This window comes from Sinocyclocheilus anshuiensis, unplaced genomic scaffold, assembly GCF_001515605.1.
Source record: "Sinocyclocheilus anshuiensis isolate Anshui unplaced genomic scaffold, SAMN03320099.WGS_v1.1 scaffold738, whole genome shotgun sequence".
Taxonomy (NCBI): Eukaryota; Metazoa; Chordata; class Actinopteri; order Cypriniformes; family Cyprinidae; genus Sinocyclocheilus; species Sinocyclocheilus anshuiensis.
The window spans coordinates 724681-744066 of NW_015542364.1; the positions used below are offsets into that span (position 1 = coordinate 724681).

Sequence of the window (19386 nt, forward strand, 5' to 3'; positions counted from 1 at the left end):
TCTCTCTATCTATCTATCTATCTATCTATCTATCTGTCTATCTATCTGTCTGTCTCTCTATCTATCTATCTATCTATCTATCTATCTATCTATCTATCGCACCTTAACCTCTCATTTTGTGAGTCACGACATGTTTGGAAAGACATGAGCTTGAATAAATGACGAATTGTGAACGGTTTCTTGAAAAACTCGTGCTCAAATTTGGCACCATCCAAGATAGAGAACAAAAACCCCCTCCTTAAATAAATAAGAGAAACAAACACTCTAATACAATGGATTGCAATAAATAACAATAACTTAATTAAATCTCAATAAATACATTTTCATATATACTATATATATAGATAGCTTTCTGGATATTAAAGATCTGGAGTCTGTCGTTGTGGTTCTCTGTGTAAACGTGATAATCCACTGCAGGCGAGTCATGTTGTTTCTGGATAAACGATGTGGTTTGGTAACAAAGTGAATACTGGATATATCTGGGGTCTCCTTCTGCGAGTCCTGCGGCCCCGTCTGAAGCGTTTCACGCACTGCAAAAAATGATTTTCTTACTTAGTATTTTTGGCTTGTTTTCTAGTATACATATCTAAACATTCTTGAATCAAGATGAATTTACTGTACAAGTAAAATTACTTAAGATATTATGTCTTGTTTTCTGTAAAAAAAAAATATATATATCAAAATTTTGTTAGTTTTTCCTTAAAACAAGCAAAAATATCTGACAATGGGGCAAGAAAAATAATCTTGTTTAATTAATTTTCTTACCCCATTGGCAGATATTTTTGCTTGTTTTAAGCAAAAACTAACAAAATCTTACTTTTTAATTTTTTTTAATTTTTTTAGAAAACAAGATTAATATGTGGCCCTGGAGCACAAAACCAGTCACAAGGGTCAATTTTTCGAAATTGAGATTTATACATCATCTGAAAGCTGAATACATAAGCTTGTATTAGGATACGCTTTGTTAGCACTGGTTTCGTCCGTCAAACGCAAGCGCACTTTTTAGCCGAATGCTTCTTCAGAGTATGGTATTCCAAGCTGTCGTCCAAAAACGAGACGTCGTCGTCGAACGCGACGGGCCGACAGCAAGTCCGAGACGGCGTTTCCTTGTCCAGCTTCTTGTTGTGGGTGAGGTTGTTGAGGATCTTGTCGTAGTTGGTCTCGGCGTCGAAACACGGGCCGCTGCAGTAGCGGAAGATCAGCTCCTCTTTGGTCCTGTAACCCAAGCCCAGGTCAGTGACGTTGAGGTGGATCTCTTTAAGCAGGCACCCACGCCCTTGACCTTTGACCCTGTAGTCTCGGCCTTCCTCACGGCCTCGTCCGCGACCCCTCTTCCGGTCTCCTCGTCCCCGGCCGCTCCTCTCGGTGTGTGTTGCTCCTCTCTGGCGGCCCCTGTCCCGCTTGGTTTGCGAATCTACGTCGGAGGATCTGCGCAGTCGGCCGATGGTGGCTTGGATGAAGTCCATTACGCTCTCGAACTGCTCCGGGTAAAAGCCGTTCACGTCATCTTCAAGAGACAGAACAAAACACATCAGCTGTGTGGTTTACTCTGCAAAAAACGATTCTCTTACTTAGTATTTTTGACTTGTTTTTTCTAGTATACATATCTAAACATTCTTGAATCAAGATGCATTTAACATTGTACAAGTAAAAGATATTACATTATCAACATGTTTTTGCTTAAATCAAGCAAAAATATCTTCCAGTGGGGTAAAACAAATAATCTTAATTCAAAGGCTAAACAAGATTATTTTTCTTGGATTAAGGAAAAACTAACAAAATTTTGATATTTCTTTACAGAAAACAAGCCATAATATCTTGAGTCATTTTACTTGTACAGTAAATGCATCTTGATTCAAGATGAAACGAGACAAAAATGTCACTGCAAAAATTGCAGTGTAATTAATGATGCAATGTGACACTTCTTCGGTTTTGCATTTGCAGTGTGTGCATTTATGATGTTTTGTTTTTGGATAAAAGCATCTGCTAAATGATTAAACGGAATTTAATTTTAAATCATGCAAAAACTGTTTTTACATTGTAGATGATGTAAGCACAATAATTTGTATTATTGGAAAATTTAATATGAATAAGTGATATTATCGTTAACTAAAACTAAAAATGTTAATTGAAATAAAATAAATGCTAATTGAAATAATGAATACTTAAAAAACTTTCAGGCATACTTTTAGTAAATATTTAAGTTTTGTGTTGGAAGGCAACATTTATAATTTTATTAAAGTACTAAAATGACTAAAACTGAAATAAAAACCAATAGCAATTGTTAGAAGAAAAAAAAATGAACAGACATTAAAAACTAATATAAATTAATATAAATATAAAAAAATTACTAAAACTGAAAATAATAAAAACTACATAGACATAAACTAATAAAAATGACAAAAACACAACATTAGTAAAATTACTAAAACTAAAACTGAAATATAAAAACAACAAAAACTAAATAGACATTAAAAAAATAAAAATGACAAAAACACAAAACTAAAATGAAAAAATAATAAAAACCAAATAGGCAGTAAAGAAAAATAATAAAAATGACAAAAACACAAAATGACTAAAACTGAAATAAATTAATAAAAACTATATACATTTTTTTAAATAATAATAAAAATTACATGCAACAAAATTACTAAAACTGAAATAAATAATAATAAAAACTAAATAGACATATTTTTAAAAAAATTAATAAAGCCTAAAAACACAACAAAAGTACTAAAGCTAAATAAAAATAAATAGACATTTTAAAAAACTAAAAGGAAACGATAAAACAAAATTACTAAAACTGAAATAAAAAAATACTTAACAGATATACTTAAAAAATATAAAACCAACAAAAACACATAACAAAATTACGAACTTTGAAAAGAAAATGGAAAATTACAAAATAATAAATACTGTAATACTATATTAATGATAACACTGATGTGAATTTAAGTATAAATATGCTAATTTGATTAGTGACCTAGAATGTGAAATATTTTCATGTTTTAAACATTTTCTGTTTGTTTCCAGGTCTGCTCTGCAGATCCTCAGCATGCTCTCAGACGCTTGGACTTCACTGTATATACGACATTGTTTATTTGTCACTATCGACCATCCCAAATAACGGCCCATGACTCACGGGATCTCGCACTGGACAGACTCTTCTCTTCTTATAGATCATGATATTGAGGTACAGCAGAAATACATCTGCTCAACCACAAACTCGAAACATGCACGCCGCCCTCATCTTAAACAAAAGCAAGCGCGCGTTTGATCTGCGTGTAATGCATCATGATTTCATTACAGTCAGAACTCAACGTTCACTCTCCATTCAACCCAACAGTTCTTGGAAAAGCCTTGCAACAATCGTGGTATATACATGCTGCTAATCTTGCTTGGACGTTTTTTCCTCATTAAAAATTATTTAACTTGAAAGAAATGAATAGTACTTTTGGAAGTGTTTCATTTATTCCCACTTATAAGAGGTGAAGATGATAAAAGCTGAACATTTACACACCCTCAGGTCATCTGAGATCAGGATGAGTTTGTGTCTTCATCAGATTTGGAGAAATGTAGCACTGCATCAGTGTCTCAGCAATGGATGCTCTGCAGTGAATGGGTGCCGTCAGAATGAGAGTCCAAACAGCTGATAAAAATATCACAATAATCCACAAGTAATCCACAGCACTCCAGTCCATCAGTTAACATCTGGAGAAGACAAAAGCTGAAACTAATCCAGCATTAAGACGTTTTTAACTAAACTATAACTGAGTCCGTAATCCATAATAACTCTTCCTCCAGTGAAAAAGGGCATCTGCTGTTGTCTCTCACATCAAAATCCAGCCACATATTTGTTTAGAGCTGTTTAAACGCTGCTTGATCTGTGCAGATTTCTCTCCTGATTCACACCAGAACACTTTCTCACTGGAGGAAGCCTTATTATGGATTATGGACTCATATTTCAGTTAAAAACATCTTAATGCTGGATTAGTTTCAGTTTTTGTCTTCTCCAGATGTTAACTGATGGACTGGAGTGCTGTGGATTACTTGTGGATTATTGTGATGTTTTTATCAGCTGTTTGGACTCTCATTCTGACGGCACCCATTCACTGCAGAGCATCCATTGCTGTCATAAATGACATGAATGGCCTCTGAAGTCGTATTTACTACTCTGAGATTATTTTTATACTCCAGTTTCCGAGTTAAGTGGGTCATAAACTTTAAACATGTTAGGGGACAACGATTGCTGCTGTTAATGCTATTCTTTATTATTATTATTTTAAACAACAACTACATCACCCTGTCTTGCCCTTAAAGTGGTGACTATTTATATATAGGCTTTTGAAGCATATTGTAGGTTACAACAGGGCTAAAGGCACACCTTAAGAAAAAAAGTGCTTTTCACTACGCACATAATGTATGATTGCAGAAAAAATATATATGTTTGTATTGAGCATTTATTGAGCAAAACATTTTGGGTGAAAATAAATCATACAAGGGAGGCTCACCAGAATGGGGCAAAAGGCACACAGTATTGATACAAATACTTTAGCTAAAATAATGTTTTATTTTTAAATAATGTCCAAGTTAATACTTGTTCTAAACAATCACTTTAGCGGAGTTTGTACTATTTTCTGCTTATTTTGATAAATAAAAGACTTAATTTTTGTTCAATAAATATACTGTCATTAAAATATGTTAATATAAAAATATATTTTAAAATGCAGAAACAAAATCATTTTAAAAAGTAAAGATTCTGAATGCACTGAAGGAAATCCCATAATAATATAGATTTACTGTAGTAACAACAAATGATATTTTATTATATGATATGATTAATATCATGTTTTAAAATATGATGGTTTCACTCTAAACTTGGTGATTATCTCTAAGATGGACACCCAACATAATATATGATATTTACCATCTGAATCTAAGTTAACAAATTTAATTGATTCATTATTATGATTCCATTGTTAGTACGAGTGTGAATGAATGAATAAATATTTATGCATTTATTTATGTATTTAATTATGTATTTATCTATTTATTTATATATTTCCACATTTATTTAATGATTTAATTTTGAGTCATTTGGCCCTCCACAGGGATGCGGTGACACACGACCCTCTCTATCGCTTTTGCTTTATTCAAAAACAAGCAGCTTTTGATCAGTTTAATGATCGAGAACATGCAAATTATATGTATTGAATCGCTGTTTACTTGTCAAATTAGGACAGGGTGCTTTTAATGCCAATTGTAAACCACACCTTAACTAAAAGAAATAAACTCTCAAAACCTGTTTCAGTGATTTTCATGCCTGCTATTTCATGCAAATATCAGCACATCTAATATGCATGAACACCTGTTTCGTGTTACAGATGCACCATATGGCAGGTAAAGTGAAGTATTCTCTGTGGGACTGAGATGATTCAGATGTTTAGGGAATTTAGTCTTGCTTGAGATGTTTGTATGAGCTTCAACCGTTTGTGAAACGTTTCGGTGCCAGAATCGAGTAACTTTACGCTGGAGTCATTTGTGTAACCCAGTTGGTTACGTGATCTACGGCGGTATCAGATGACTCTGACAAACGCTGGCTGTGACTCAAATCTCTGTGCTGCCTACATAGAAAGCAATTTTGTGCATCACAGGATGATTGAACAATGAATAAACAGGCACATTCACATTTAAACCATTTAAACGCCCAAACACCAGGTGCTCATCTCAGTTCTATGCAAGTTTGTTTTTATCCAGAGAATAGTTAGTTCACAATTCTGATGTTTATCTCGCAATTCTGACTTTACATCTCGCAATTCTGACTTTATATCTCGCAATTCTGACTTTACATCTGACAATTCTGACTTTGTCTCACAATTCAGATGTTTCGCAATTCTGACTTTACATCTCGCAATTCTGACTTTATATCTCTCAATTCTGGCTTTACATCTCGCAATTCTGACATTATATCTCGCAATTCTGGCTTTACATCTCGCAATTCTGACTTTACATCTCGCAATTCTGACTTTACATCTCGCAATTCTGACTTTATATCTCGCAATTCTGACTTTACATCTCGCAATTCTGACTTTATATCTCGCAATTCTGACTTTACATCTCGCAATTCTGACTTTATATCTCGCAATTCTGACTTTACATCTCGCAATTCTGACTTTATATCTCGCAATTCTGACTTTACATCTCGCAATTCTGACTTTATATCTCGCAATTCTGACTTTACATCTCGCAATTCTGACTTTATATCTCGCAATTCTGACTTTACATCTCGCAATTCTGACTTTATATCTCGCAATTCTGACTTTACATCTCGCAATTCTGACTTTATATCTCGCAATTCTGACTTTACATCTCGCAATTCTGACTTTATATCTCGCAATTCTGACTTTACATCTCGCAATTCTGACTTTATATCTCGCAATTCTGACTTTACATCTCGCAATTCTGACTTTATATCTCGCAATTCTGACTTTACATCTCGCAATTCTGACTTTATATCTCGCAATTCTGACTTTACATCTCGCAATTCTGACTTTATATCTCGCAATTCTGACTTTACATCTCGCAATTCTGACTTTATATCTCGCAATTCTGACTTTACATCTCGCAATTCTGACTTTATATCTCGCAATTCTGACTTTACATCTCGCAATTCTGACTTTATATCTCGCAATTCTGACTTTACATCTCGCAATTCTGACTTTATATCTCGCAATTCTGACTTTACATCTCGCAATTCTGACTTTATATCTCGCAATTCTGACTTTACATCTCGCAATTCTGACTTTATATCTCGCAATTCTGACTTTACATCTCGCAATTCTGACTTTATATCTCGCAATTCTGACTTTACATCTCGCAATTCTGACTTTATATCTCGCAATTCTGACTTTACATCTCGCAATTCTGACTTTATATCTCGCAATTCTGACTTTACATCTCGCAATTCTGACTTTATATCTCGCAATTCTGACTTTACATCTCGCAATTCTGACTTTATATCTCGCAATTCTGACTTTACATCTCGCAATTCTGACTTTATATCTCGCAATTCTGACTTTACATCTCGCAATTCTGACTTTATATCTCGCAATTCTGACTTTACATCTCGCAATTCTGACTTTATATCTCGCAATTCTGACTTTACATCTCGCAATTCTGACTTTATATCTCGCAATTCTGACTTTACATCTCGCAATTCTGGCTTTATATCTCGCAATTCTGACTTTAAATCTCGCAATTCTGGTTTTACATCTCGCAATTCTGACTTTACATCTCGCAATTCTGAGTTTAAATCTCGCAATTCTGACTTTATATCTCGCACTTCTGACTTTACATCTCGCAATTCTGCCTTTACATCTAGCAATTCTGACTTTACATCTCGTAATTCTGGCTTTACATCTCGCAATTCTGCCTTTACATCTAGCAATTCTGACTTTACATCTCGCAATTCTGACTTTGTCTCACAATTCAGATGTTTCGCAATTCTGACATATCTCGCAATTGTGACTTTATATCTCGCAATTCTGACTTTACATCTTACAATTCTGACTTTACATCTCGCAATTCTGATTTTATATCTCGCAATTCTGACTTTACATCTCGCAATTCTGACTTTACATCTCGCAATTCTGACTTTGTCTCACAATTCAGATGTTTCGCAATTCTGACTTATATCTCGCAATTGTGACTTTGTCTTGCGATTCTGACTTTATCTCACAATTCTGACTTTATATCTCATAATTCTAACTTTATATCTCATAATTCTGACTTTATATCTCACAATTCTGATATGTCTCACAATTCTGACTATCTCAGAATTGCAAGATATAAACTCAGAATTGGAAGAATGGTATCTTGTAATTAATATAAAGTCGCAATTCTAAGAAGAAAAGTTGGATTTGTGAGATATAAACTTGCAACTGTGAGGAAAAAGTAGGAATTATGAGATAAAAAGTCCCAATTAGCTTTTTTATATTTTATTCCGCAGCAGAAACAAAAAACAGAATGGCAAGATGTAAACTCAGAATTGTAAGTTTATATCTCACAGATTTTACCTTTTTTATTACCCTTTTTATATTTTTATCCCATGGCAGAAATAAGTATCCATATATTTCAGGGAGACGTCTCATTTTATTGGATGCAGATCAGTGTTTTGTTAAATGTACAGTCTGTTCAATATGTCAAACCATAATTTTCGCTCGTGTTTTCAATCAGAGCAACATTTAGAAAGATGCATCTCAATCATGCACTCAAAACCTCCTTTTCATTTGCTTCAGGTTAAACATCTGACTGAAAGTCTGCAAAGCACTGCATGTTCTTCACTGCTTTTAGTGGCTGCTCTCTGGACGGCCAAACTGCCATTACAAGAACACATTTAGGAGCGATTCAGAGGACTAGAGACACTGATGCATGCAGGGATCGAATCCCCAAGACAAGTCACTGAGTGATTCAACGTGTTTGTTTTTTGCAGCTCCCATCGTCTGTTGTTCACTATAGTTTCAGCACGCCTTACATTATGCAAGGGTCTGGCGGAGCGTCCAACTTCGAAATAAATTCATGCATATTTTCGGTCAGTCCAGCGCGAACCGTTCCACATGCCAAGTTTGACTCTTTAATTCTCTAATTTAGAAAGTTCCCATGATGCAAGAAGGCTACTGTGTAAAAGATGAGGCCGCTATTAAACATCTGGAACAGCTGCTTAAATGCACAACGAATTTATAGTTCATGCCTTTCCCGTCACGTCAGTATCTGTCGATGTTCACAACAGCACCTTACTTAGGAAAACGTGTGAGAAAAGTGCTGGAAAGCTCGGCATTAAACGTAAACAATCCGTGCAGAGTTCATCTCAAGTAGGGTTTGTTACATAAAACATGTGGTCAAGCAGTGCTTACGAAGGTAATGTTTCAGTTAACGTACTGTACTCTTGACCAGTATATTGTCACAGTTGTGCATCTGTATCTGGGTTGCTCAACATGCAGCTATGCAAGTAATTGAAAGCAGTTCTCCATTGCATTTGAACTAAAACGAATTAACACTTCATAGACATCTCCTTTGCGATGTGCATTGAAGAAATTGAGAGTTGCATGCTCAGTGACTTACATTGTTCCTCCATGGAGGCTTGTTTTTGGTGCGTGGTTTCAGGTTGGGAGTCGATGATGGGGTCCAGAGCGGGTGTCTCACTGCGGACGACGGCTCTTTTGGATGGCTGCAGCTTGTGGAAGACGGGACGTGCGGAAACGGAGCTCAGGAGCAACAAACACGTGGCTAGAATGTCCCATAACTTCATTTTAGACTCAGTTCCTTTGAGGGAAGCTGCAACGGTGCAAAGGTAAAAGCATGAACGTCTGCACAAAAGCATGCATGAGTGACAAAACGTGGCTTTGAATGGAAAAAGGAGAGGCTTTTCATGAGTTAATTTGACGAACGCTGTGTTTTTGTACTCTGCGCTACTGAAAGTCTTCCCAGAGGGAAACGGTTCAGTGCAAAGTGTTGTAACTTGTGAGAAGTGCAGAATTAAATATTCTGATGAGGGCCCTGTCTGAAATGTGTTCTGTAGGAAAGTTAATGCTGAACAGATTTCTGTCAGTATTACAGAGCAGAAAAATGCGTGTTTTCTGCCAGAGTTTTTCCCCATTCCGGATCCCAAAAACTCCTGTTGATGAAAATGCAAATAAAATCTACCAGTTTCATGAACGCAATGAAGTTTACAATGACTTTTATGACCCTTTATTGCAGTAAATGACACTTTACTCTGAATAGCTCTAATTTTTTTGATCATTTAAAACCTGCCGTATCTACATGTAATTAATAGCTTTTTGATATTTTAAGTCATATAGTCAGAAGATCATTTGGTTAAGATATTTACTGCATCATTCTGTTTTATAAAAACAATCAGAGCTGCATAAATCCTGGATTTGTTTTATTTTTTTTTGGAAGTTTTAAGTATATGACCTATTAAAACGAGTCTATTACATTTGCTCCAAAGTTGCTCATAGTGATGTGAAGTTAACATAAACTCTTAAAGGTTTCTCCATATTATTTACTGTGCATTTTCAGTGTTTTATAGAAGCTACAAAGTTATGTTTTGAAAAGCATACAGTAACTAATTTCAGCTGGAGTCCCAATATATTATACAGTTTTATGTTAGGAGAACGGTGCACTCTTGGAAATAAAGGATTCAAATTGGGTTATACAGACTATATGAGAACCTTTTTAGGTTCATCAGATGTTTTTTTGTTTTTTTAGGAGACCATATATGTTTTGGTGCATCAGAATCTGAGGATTCTACAATCAAATGTCCAACTTTTTTAATTTCCAAAGAATATGTACTCCTGGAATGATTATTAATACGAAAAGAAACGTCAATAACATTTATGTTTAAGAGTGTACGCGGGGAAATTACTGTAAAAGTGAATAAGGAAAAACTATTTTGTGTCCATATGCAGAAAGAATGAGATACATTCACCTTAAATGGGGTCCATACAGACCGGAGCTTCAGAAAAGCCAAATTCTCAATAAATCAGGAAACATCCAAAGATCCGAAGGATAAAATCCGTGCGTTATCCTCCAAATATCACGATTCCAGGTCCATTCACAACATGTTATCCGCTAGATCCCAATGAAGCGTGCGCAGAAGTGTCCAGAGTGTCCAACTGACGCGCCGTGCGCAACGCGACGCGCGGAACCGTGATGCTGCCGCGTCTGTAACGAGAGAGAAAACCAGCAGCAGCGGCTCAGATGAAGACATCGGGATCCCGAAGACGCAGATCCAGATCCGAACTAACTGTAATAGTTTCCCGTGTCTATTAAAGCGCGCCGCATTCTGCCTCCGAGACGCGACGCACAGGTGATGAAATCCAGGTGAATGTTTGTTAATATCCGCACGGATCAGGTGAAAGTGAAGCGCGACTGTACAGCAGATGGTGTGTGTCTGATATCTCTCAGCAGCACACAGCACTCATTATCCACACACGCGTCTCTGAACGCGTCTGATGCGCACACTCAGCGCTGAGCGCGTTTAAATACGCTCAGGGGTTCGAGCGCGCTGACGTCACCCTCGGGCCCCGCCCTCATTTTTCTCATGCTCGCACAACTCCGATCCATCCATCCGCACAAATAAAGCTGTTTTTCAGCACCAACAAAAGCAATATAAAATCGGTGAGAGTTTGAGAGCAACTTTTGAAGTAAGATAAATGCACAAAGCAAAATCTGGATTCATGCGGCTACCATTATGTATATTACAGAAAATGATGCACTAAATATCTAAAGCATCTGATCTTATGGCTATATGACTTGGCCAGAAATTGAAAAATACACTAATACAATTATGCAAAAATGTAAACTATTTAGAGTAAAGCCTCATGAAAATCCATATTTTGGATTTTTCAGTGTTTCCATAGTAATATTATTTGAAGTTCCTTGCAATGTCTGCCATAAATACCATAGTATTAATCTGGCTCGGCCACATTGTTTTGTTAGGGAGGTTTGTGGTGTTTGGTGTTGTGTTTGTGTGTCTTTCCACAGGATTAAGCTGCGTCATACAGTCTTTATTAAAACCATCTTCACTAAATCAAAGGATCAGTGACAGTAGTTTGTTCAGACTTTAAAACCCGTCTGCCATTATACATGGAGCTCTGAATTCATTCGAAGTAATCTGAGAGCATCATCTAACCCTAAAGTCATGGCAGTTAATGTGTAAACATACATGACCATTTGAACTCATTCATTTGCATTTATTCATTTTTCTGCATGCAGATGCAGAACCAACGTAATGAGGAATGCAACAAAGCAATCCATCCTCTGAATGTGATCTTAAAGGACTAGTTCACCCAAAAATGAACATTTGCTGGAAATGTACTCCGCCTCAGGCCATCCAAGATTAGGATGAGTTTGTTTCTTCATCAGAGGCATTATTATAGATTATGGACTCGTATTTTAGTTAAAAACATCTTAATGCTGGATTTGTCTCAGTTGTTGTCTTCTCCAGATGTTAACTGATGGACTGGAGTGCTGTGGATTACTTGTGGATTATTGTGATGTTTTTATCAGCTGTTTGGACTCTCATTCTGACGGCACCCATTCACTGCAGAGCATCCATTGCTGAGACACTGATGCAATGCTACATTTCTCCAAATCTGATGAAGAAACAAACTCGTCCACATCTCGGATGACCTGAGGGAAAATATTCATTTTTGGATGAGCTATTCCTTTAAGGGATTGATGCATAGATGCATCACTCATGCTTTACAACAAGATACTGAACAACTGCCAAAAAAGCAGTGCACATAAATGAATCACTGACAGCAGATGTGTGTGTGTGTGTGTGTGTGTGTGTGTGTGTGTGTGTGTGTGTGTGTGAGAGAGAGACTTTGTATAAAATAGTTGAGGAGGAGGAGGGTTTCCCCAGCTGAGCCTCGGTCCCTCCCAAGATTCCTTCTCATCTACTCATCGTCTCATTTTAGGGAGTTTTTCTTGCTACTGTCATCTTTGGCTTCCCTGAGGGACTTTGTAAGCCTCTATTCATTGTAAAGCTGGTTGGAACAATTTGCATTGTGAAGAGCTCTATACAAACAAATTGAATTGGAAAAACTGAATTGAATTAAAGCTGCGTGGCATTATAAAGCGAAGCTCTCTAAACATCCTGCCATGAGTCTGAAAGCACATCCACGCACAGATACGGGGGTCTAGAAGTCATTTGAAAGAGAAAAACATGCATAAAACGTGAAGACATAGATGTTTGAAAAGTAATTCTCTCAGAAAAACTGATGGATGAACATTAGCTACATTAAAAGAAAAATGGATATGTTTTTTTTAATATAATTGTGTAATAATTATATTGAATATAATTATTAAATATTATTGAACTAATTATGTAATAATTATGTAATTGCATATACTGTATATAATTGATGCATGCAGTTCCTATGCCCTTGTATTCATTTAGACTGAATATTTGTACTTTCAAAAACATACAAATATTAGTTATACTGCAGGAATTTCATCTGTAAAAAAAAATAACTAAAAGAGGATAAAACTAATTGGAAAATAGATAGTAATTTTAAACAGTTAAACACAAAAGTGTGTGTGTGCGTGCATATATACAGTATATATAATATATATGTTCACAAATCATGTTTTTTTTTATCCTGCATTCAAATTAATATCAATCAAACTGCAGTTGGGTTGTTTTGATTAAATAAAAATAACTTAAAAAATACAGCTAACTAACACAATAAAACACAATAAAAACATGATTTATGAAAATTAACAAAAACGGAGTTATCTGTTTTTGCAAATAAACTCTTCATGTACACACATATATATGTGTGTGTGTGTGTGTATATATATATATATAGAGAGAGAGAGAGAGAGAGATATAAATGTATACACACACACATTAATATTTGTACTTTTACGAAACAGAAATATTTAGTCACTGCAGGATTTTGAACAACACTTTTCTCTTACAATATTATATATAGAATTATAGAATAAAGTCCTGCAGTATGATTAAATGCCTGGGTTTATTAAACATACAGATATTCAGTGTAGTCTAATTTTATGTAATGTATAAAAAAATAACTAAAAGGGGGTTAAACTTTGTGGGAAATGTCAAATAATTTCCCCATGTTTTCCTCTTGTTTTGTGTATTCAAAGATGTCTACAAGAGTGTTCATTTAGTGTATTGTGAAGGCAAAAGCACTGGTTGTCATTATGATTTCCTAAAGAAATCTGTCATATAATACATGAAGGGCCAAACCCTTTAATTCAACACTCAAATCCTGAAAGGCAGGACAAGGCATGTTTTCTTTGAAAGGGTATTAAGTTGAATATTCAGAACTTGGACGGGCCCATAAAGCGTGTTCGCTTTTAACCTTCTGTTGAGATCGTTTTCATAATGCCGGCTCAGAAATGGCATGTTTTTTATGCTCTTCCCATCAGCCAGTTTGTCCTCGTGCGTTTTCTGAACACTTTTCATTGTAACGAATAAAACCTCTGTTTTGTTTTAGGATGCCGATCAAAGTAGTTCATAGTCATAAACATTTGAACCATTGCGAATGGTTTAAGCCATCAGAATATGCTAGGAAAGTATTATATGCTTAAACTGTCCAAATAGACACCATATTTGTCTATTGAAATGTGCATTAATGTTTGCAGGACAGCAAGCAGATGCTGAGGAGCCTCGGCTCGTGAAGTACGGCGAGTATCTGGTGTTCTTCAGCTGTGACATTGTGATCCCATCGTTCCGTATTGAAGTCCGATCTCCTGCTCCTGCATTTAGATATGTGAGTGTGGTTATATTTAAGTAATTTTGTCATAACTGGCCGTAAGCCCAGTGCTCCTGCTTTAGGAGCTTCATTGATCTATTTTCTCACTCTGCGAGTCTGTCTCACAGCGCAGCGTTAACACTCACTTTTTTTGCTTGTATTGACTGTGATTTTGACACTTGGAGGTGCAAACAGCTAGTCTACTAGATTAGGATGAAGAAAATGTGCTTTGAGAGTTGCATCATGTTAGGGTTATGTTAGTTAACTAAAACTAAATCCATAAAAAATACTTTTTCGTTACTTGAAATAAAATAAATGTGTATGAATGTATTTAAAAATAATATATTATAATCATGTGCTAAAAATAATACAAAATAAATATAATTAATAAAAACTATATAGACATATTAAAAAAATTACTAAAGCTTTAAATAAAATTAAATAAACACTATATAAAAGTCAAATCTAATTCAAAATATTAATAAAAACTTTAGTAGTATATCAATAATATATTAAAATAATCTACGCACATGTGCATCATCAGTTTGGTTGCATTATTATTATTATTATTATTATTATTTATTTTACTTTTTTTTTTGGAAATTTTAATTGGTTTCTATTTAAAAATTTACTAACTCAAGTATAGTTTTTGAAACCATGAAAATAGCCAAACAAGCTGGCATGGCATAAAAATCCAAACAAACAAACATCAGTTCTGCATTTGTTGCTTATTAAGGCAGCATTTTAATACATCATAGTTGCAACATAATTAGAAATGTCATAATTTGCCTGCCATTTTTGTGTGCTGTGTATCAGATGATCAAAATCACTCACTATTTCTATGTAGACGGTGAAGCAGCTCACTTGGTTTCGAAACCGAGCTGCAGTTTAGCTTGAATGTCAAACACATTAATGACGGTGTGGCAAACATGCGTGAGTAATCAGAGATCACTGACTGGATGAAATGCTCAGGATTAGGGAATTACAGTCATAAGGGTGCAGGGAACAAAGATCAGACTGCCACTGCTTGAGATGGGTGTTTCCCTGATTGAGAAAAGCTCACTCACCACAACTCAACACAGTAAACAATTAGATAAAATAAATGTTATTGCAGAACGCCAACGATAACATCTGCTGTGTTGGTGAGGTACCAAAGTACACAATGATGATGACCCAGTAACGACTTGCATGAGATGTGTTTACATGCATAATTGCAAGTCTTTTGAATAACATTTGAATCAAACAATACTGTCTGCGTTATTGTAAATCATGTGATCTTTATTTCACTTTTCATTAGATGTGTTTTCTAACCTGGCAGCATTTCGTCTGCTTCTGCTGATGTGGCATCAAGTCGTAATTGTATGCAAACGCTTGGACACGTGTGATATTGGTGGTCACAAATAGTGGGTCGCAACACAAAAATGGCACTACTGCATAATGCATATAGTAAAATGCATCTAACCATAAAAATGTGCATTGATGGGTTAGAAATAAAAATACACAGCAGATTTGAAAACACTATTCTGAATTTTCTATACTGTATTTTATACCAGTGGTTTGAGTCTTACCTCTCAGATAGGTCTTTCAAGGTATCTTGGAGGGTGGAGGTGTCCAAGTCACAACATCTAACTACTGGGGTGCCTCAGGGCTCAGTTCTTGGACCACTTCTCTTCTCTGTCTACATGGCATCACTAGGTTCTATCATTCAGAAACATGGCTTTTCATATCTTCATATGATTAAAAAAACCCTTGCTACATGTACTGCATTAAGCTAACTAAGAGATGTTGTTATAGCACTTGCATATCATTGCTCTTTTGTTGATTTTGATTGCTTCCATTGTCCTCATTTGTAAGTGGCTTTGGATAAAAGCATCTGCTAAATGACTAAATGTAAATGTAAACGTATTTATGCATCTGATCAAACTTTATTTTGATGACAAATGGTGTGGATGAGTTACATGCTAAAGTTTAATGCATTTTAAAAAATTATATTTCTAAGCTATGAATAAAACAAAATGAATGGAGTACATTTAAAAAGGAAATGTAAGTTTTCAAAATTTCACATTTAAGGCAAAAGATTGTTTTCAATTTTGAGATTTTGGGATATTTGGCTTTTTATAACATGTTGTTTCAGACTTTAAAGTGTTTATTTTATTGCACTTTATCTAATTACATCTGTAGATTCAGTTACAGTGCATATCATTAAAGAATGTTTTCTCTAAATTAGTTTTATTTTTTTTCAGTTTCACTCATATCTATATTCTGATGGTTTTTGCTGAGTGGTTTGTTCATATATCATTCACTTGATTTAATTAGTGCACTATCTAATTGTGTCTGAACATTTAAATACAATACATATATTTAAAGGACGTTTTCTCTAAATGAGTTTCTTTCTCCACTTCAGCAGCACTTACATACACCAAAATTTACAGTTTTACTCCTATCTATATTCTGAAGGTTTTTACTGAGGGGTTTGTTCATAAATCATTTGCTTGGTTTATATAACTGTTTTTCCTAAAAGCATGATGAAAATGTATTCTTTCCTGACTGTTAACAGTATTTTCTGATTTATGGAGTGATAAAAAGAGAAATCCAAAATCCCCTCTATAAAAACCTTTAACTCTAATGTGTCAACAAAATAGAACAAAAATGATAAACCTGACTTTATCCAGTGTTCGGATTTATTTTCTGGAAATGTATGCAAACTAGTGAGTATTTTAATGTCTCATTTACACTTTGAAACATAACAGTTTAGAAAACTTTCTATTTTTTGCAATTCTTAATATAACCAATCAAATCCAATGTTTTACTTGCTGGTTCTGTGTAATTATTCATAAAATTTACCGGCAATTTCTGAGTGAAAGTAGTTTCGATGTAAATCCTACACCAAATGTTTTTCATTGTACTTAGTACTTAGTTTTAGAGGTTATCACTAAAATTATAAGTGCTAGTAATATTGATTATAAAACACATCTTGCATGAGTTGTGGATGAGGCTATTAAACAATCTAGGACAGGTTACATTTGGACACAGTGATTTGTCCTCTACTTAACAGCATTTAAATTTTATCTCATTAAACGGTTGGGTTTAGCATGTAAATACTGCAGGTAAACACATTTTGTTGACTAGATAATTGCCGTTACAGTATCTTGTATGTGTTTACAGTTTAGTTTTTCCATTGCACTTTTACCGCTCTCTTTGCAGGATACTGGCCCACCTGTGTTGAATTATGTCATCATGCATGTTACTATCATCACGCAGGCGTGTGTTGATCTGCTGGCGAGTCAATGGCCACGCTGTCATGGATCTGCCCATGTCAGATACTCTGGGTGTGCTGCTTCAGCTGATAAACGCAGATAAGAAATGCATAAAGTTAAAGAGCAAAGATATGTTTGGACTTTCATCACCATAGAAGGACGGTATTCAGGGTTGTGTGTCGAATTAATGACGGCTTGTCTTTCTATTTTTACCGCAGAAGTCCAAAAGCCAAGCCAATGAAAGGCCTGTCAGCTGATGATGAAAGAGAGTCTCTTCTGGAATGGAGCGGTTCAGGTGAAATCAAGTCAATATTGTTACCCAGAGGAAAATGTTATTGCTCTGCTCTTTCATTGATTAGGAGATTTAATGAGTTGTTATAGTAACTGAAGTATCAACTTAGCCTCAGATGTTTCTTGGAATTCCTGAAATAAAAATAGACACAAATGAGTCAATAGTTGTCATACAGTAAGAGTTAAGAGCTGTAAAACGAATGTGGAGCAGCTCGGATCATTTGACAGGAAATGTTTGAGATTTCTGACTTTTGATCGTAGACTTTGGTATCTTCTGAATCCCTTCTGAAACTTTTATTCTCAGGAGAAACATCTGAGAAGCACTTGCGCTTTGTCTTCATTTGATCTCATTGAAATATTAATGAGATCTCGTTTGTGATTTTTTTTTCTTTTCTTACAGGTTGTTTTGACTTGAAAGCAAAGCTCTTTAAACTTGATATTTTTGACAATTTTGCAAATAATTTGCAGTATAACTTGTTCTTTCTCATTTAATGTTTTTGCAAATAATTTGACCTTTTTTTTTTAAATAACTTGACCTTTTGGAATTTGACCTTTTTTTGCAAATAACTTGATCTTTCTAATTAATTTGTTTTTTTTTTGGCAAATAACTTGACCTTTTTGAATTTTGATTTTTACAGGTAATTTGAATTGTGATTATTTAAAAAAAATTTTTTTTGCAAATGACTTGATCTATGTACATTTTATTTTATGACGACCTTTCTGATTTATTTATTTTTTTGCAAATAATTGCCAAATTACTTGACCTTTTTTAATTTCTTTTTTCTTTTGCAAATGACTTGATCTTTTTACATTTTGATTTTTTTACAAATGACTTGACTACCTTTATTTATTTATTTGCAAATAACTCAAGTTTTGTGCTTTTTTTTGTTTTTTGTTTTTTATTGCAATCTTCTGAATCTCTTCTGAAACTCTTGTTCTCAGGAAAAACATCTCAGAAGTAGGAGACTTGTTCTTTATCTCCATTTAATTGCATTGTTAATATATTAGAGATCTCATTTGTGGTTTCTTTCTTACAGCTTGTTTTGACTTGAATGCATCATGGAGAAAGCTCCTCTGCTTCATTAGAGATGTGATCTCAGTGTCTTGTTTTGCTTGTTGGTGGCTCTAGTGAAGTTCTGCTGCTAATTGATGCAGTAGATCAGTGTTGGCGGATCTCCAGGATGCTGAATGTTAACAGGAGTGCTGATGTCCGGCGGCCTGCATAACCAATCTGGGAATGATGCAGGGAATTCGAGGGAGCAGCTCCCAAGCATTTTATTCCTGATGGTGGGTTTGCACAAGACAGACGTGCTGCGGTCGAGTAAGTGCTGGTTCGCAGGCCCTGCGCCGTCTGCATAAGCCCTGGATGGCACGTCAGCAGTGTCAGCCGCTCTCTGCGGTCAGGCCTGATTGTGTTTGCAACCCTTTGTGACTCCAGCAGACGTGAACTCATAACATGCCAGCGCTTTGTTATGGTACCTGTGAGCTTTGAGCTGCACCAGCTGCTGCTCATGACGGCTCCCGCAGGGGTGTGTTGGCCACTCCACAAG

At 35.3% G+C, this 19386-nt stretch overlaps 1 protein-coding gene across 1 annotated transcript; it reads right to left on the reverse strand.

Moving 5' to 3' along the window:
• Positions 1–976: 976 nt before the first annotated feature.
• LOC107692037 (glial cell line-derived neurotrophic factor-like) lies at positions 977–10994 on the reverse strand. Its single transcript, XM_016490914.1, has 3 exons — positions 10487–10994; positions 9121–9333; positions 977–1507 (listed from the first exon to the last, which is right to left on the reverse strand). Exons 2-3 carry the CDS (start codon positions 9305–9307, stop codon positions 984–986), a joined length of 711 nt encoding a protein of 236 aa, XP_016346400.1. The 5' UTR covers positions 9308–9333; positions 10487–10994; the 3' UTR covers positions 977–983.
• Positions 10995–19386: the final 8392 nt, after the last annotated feature.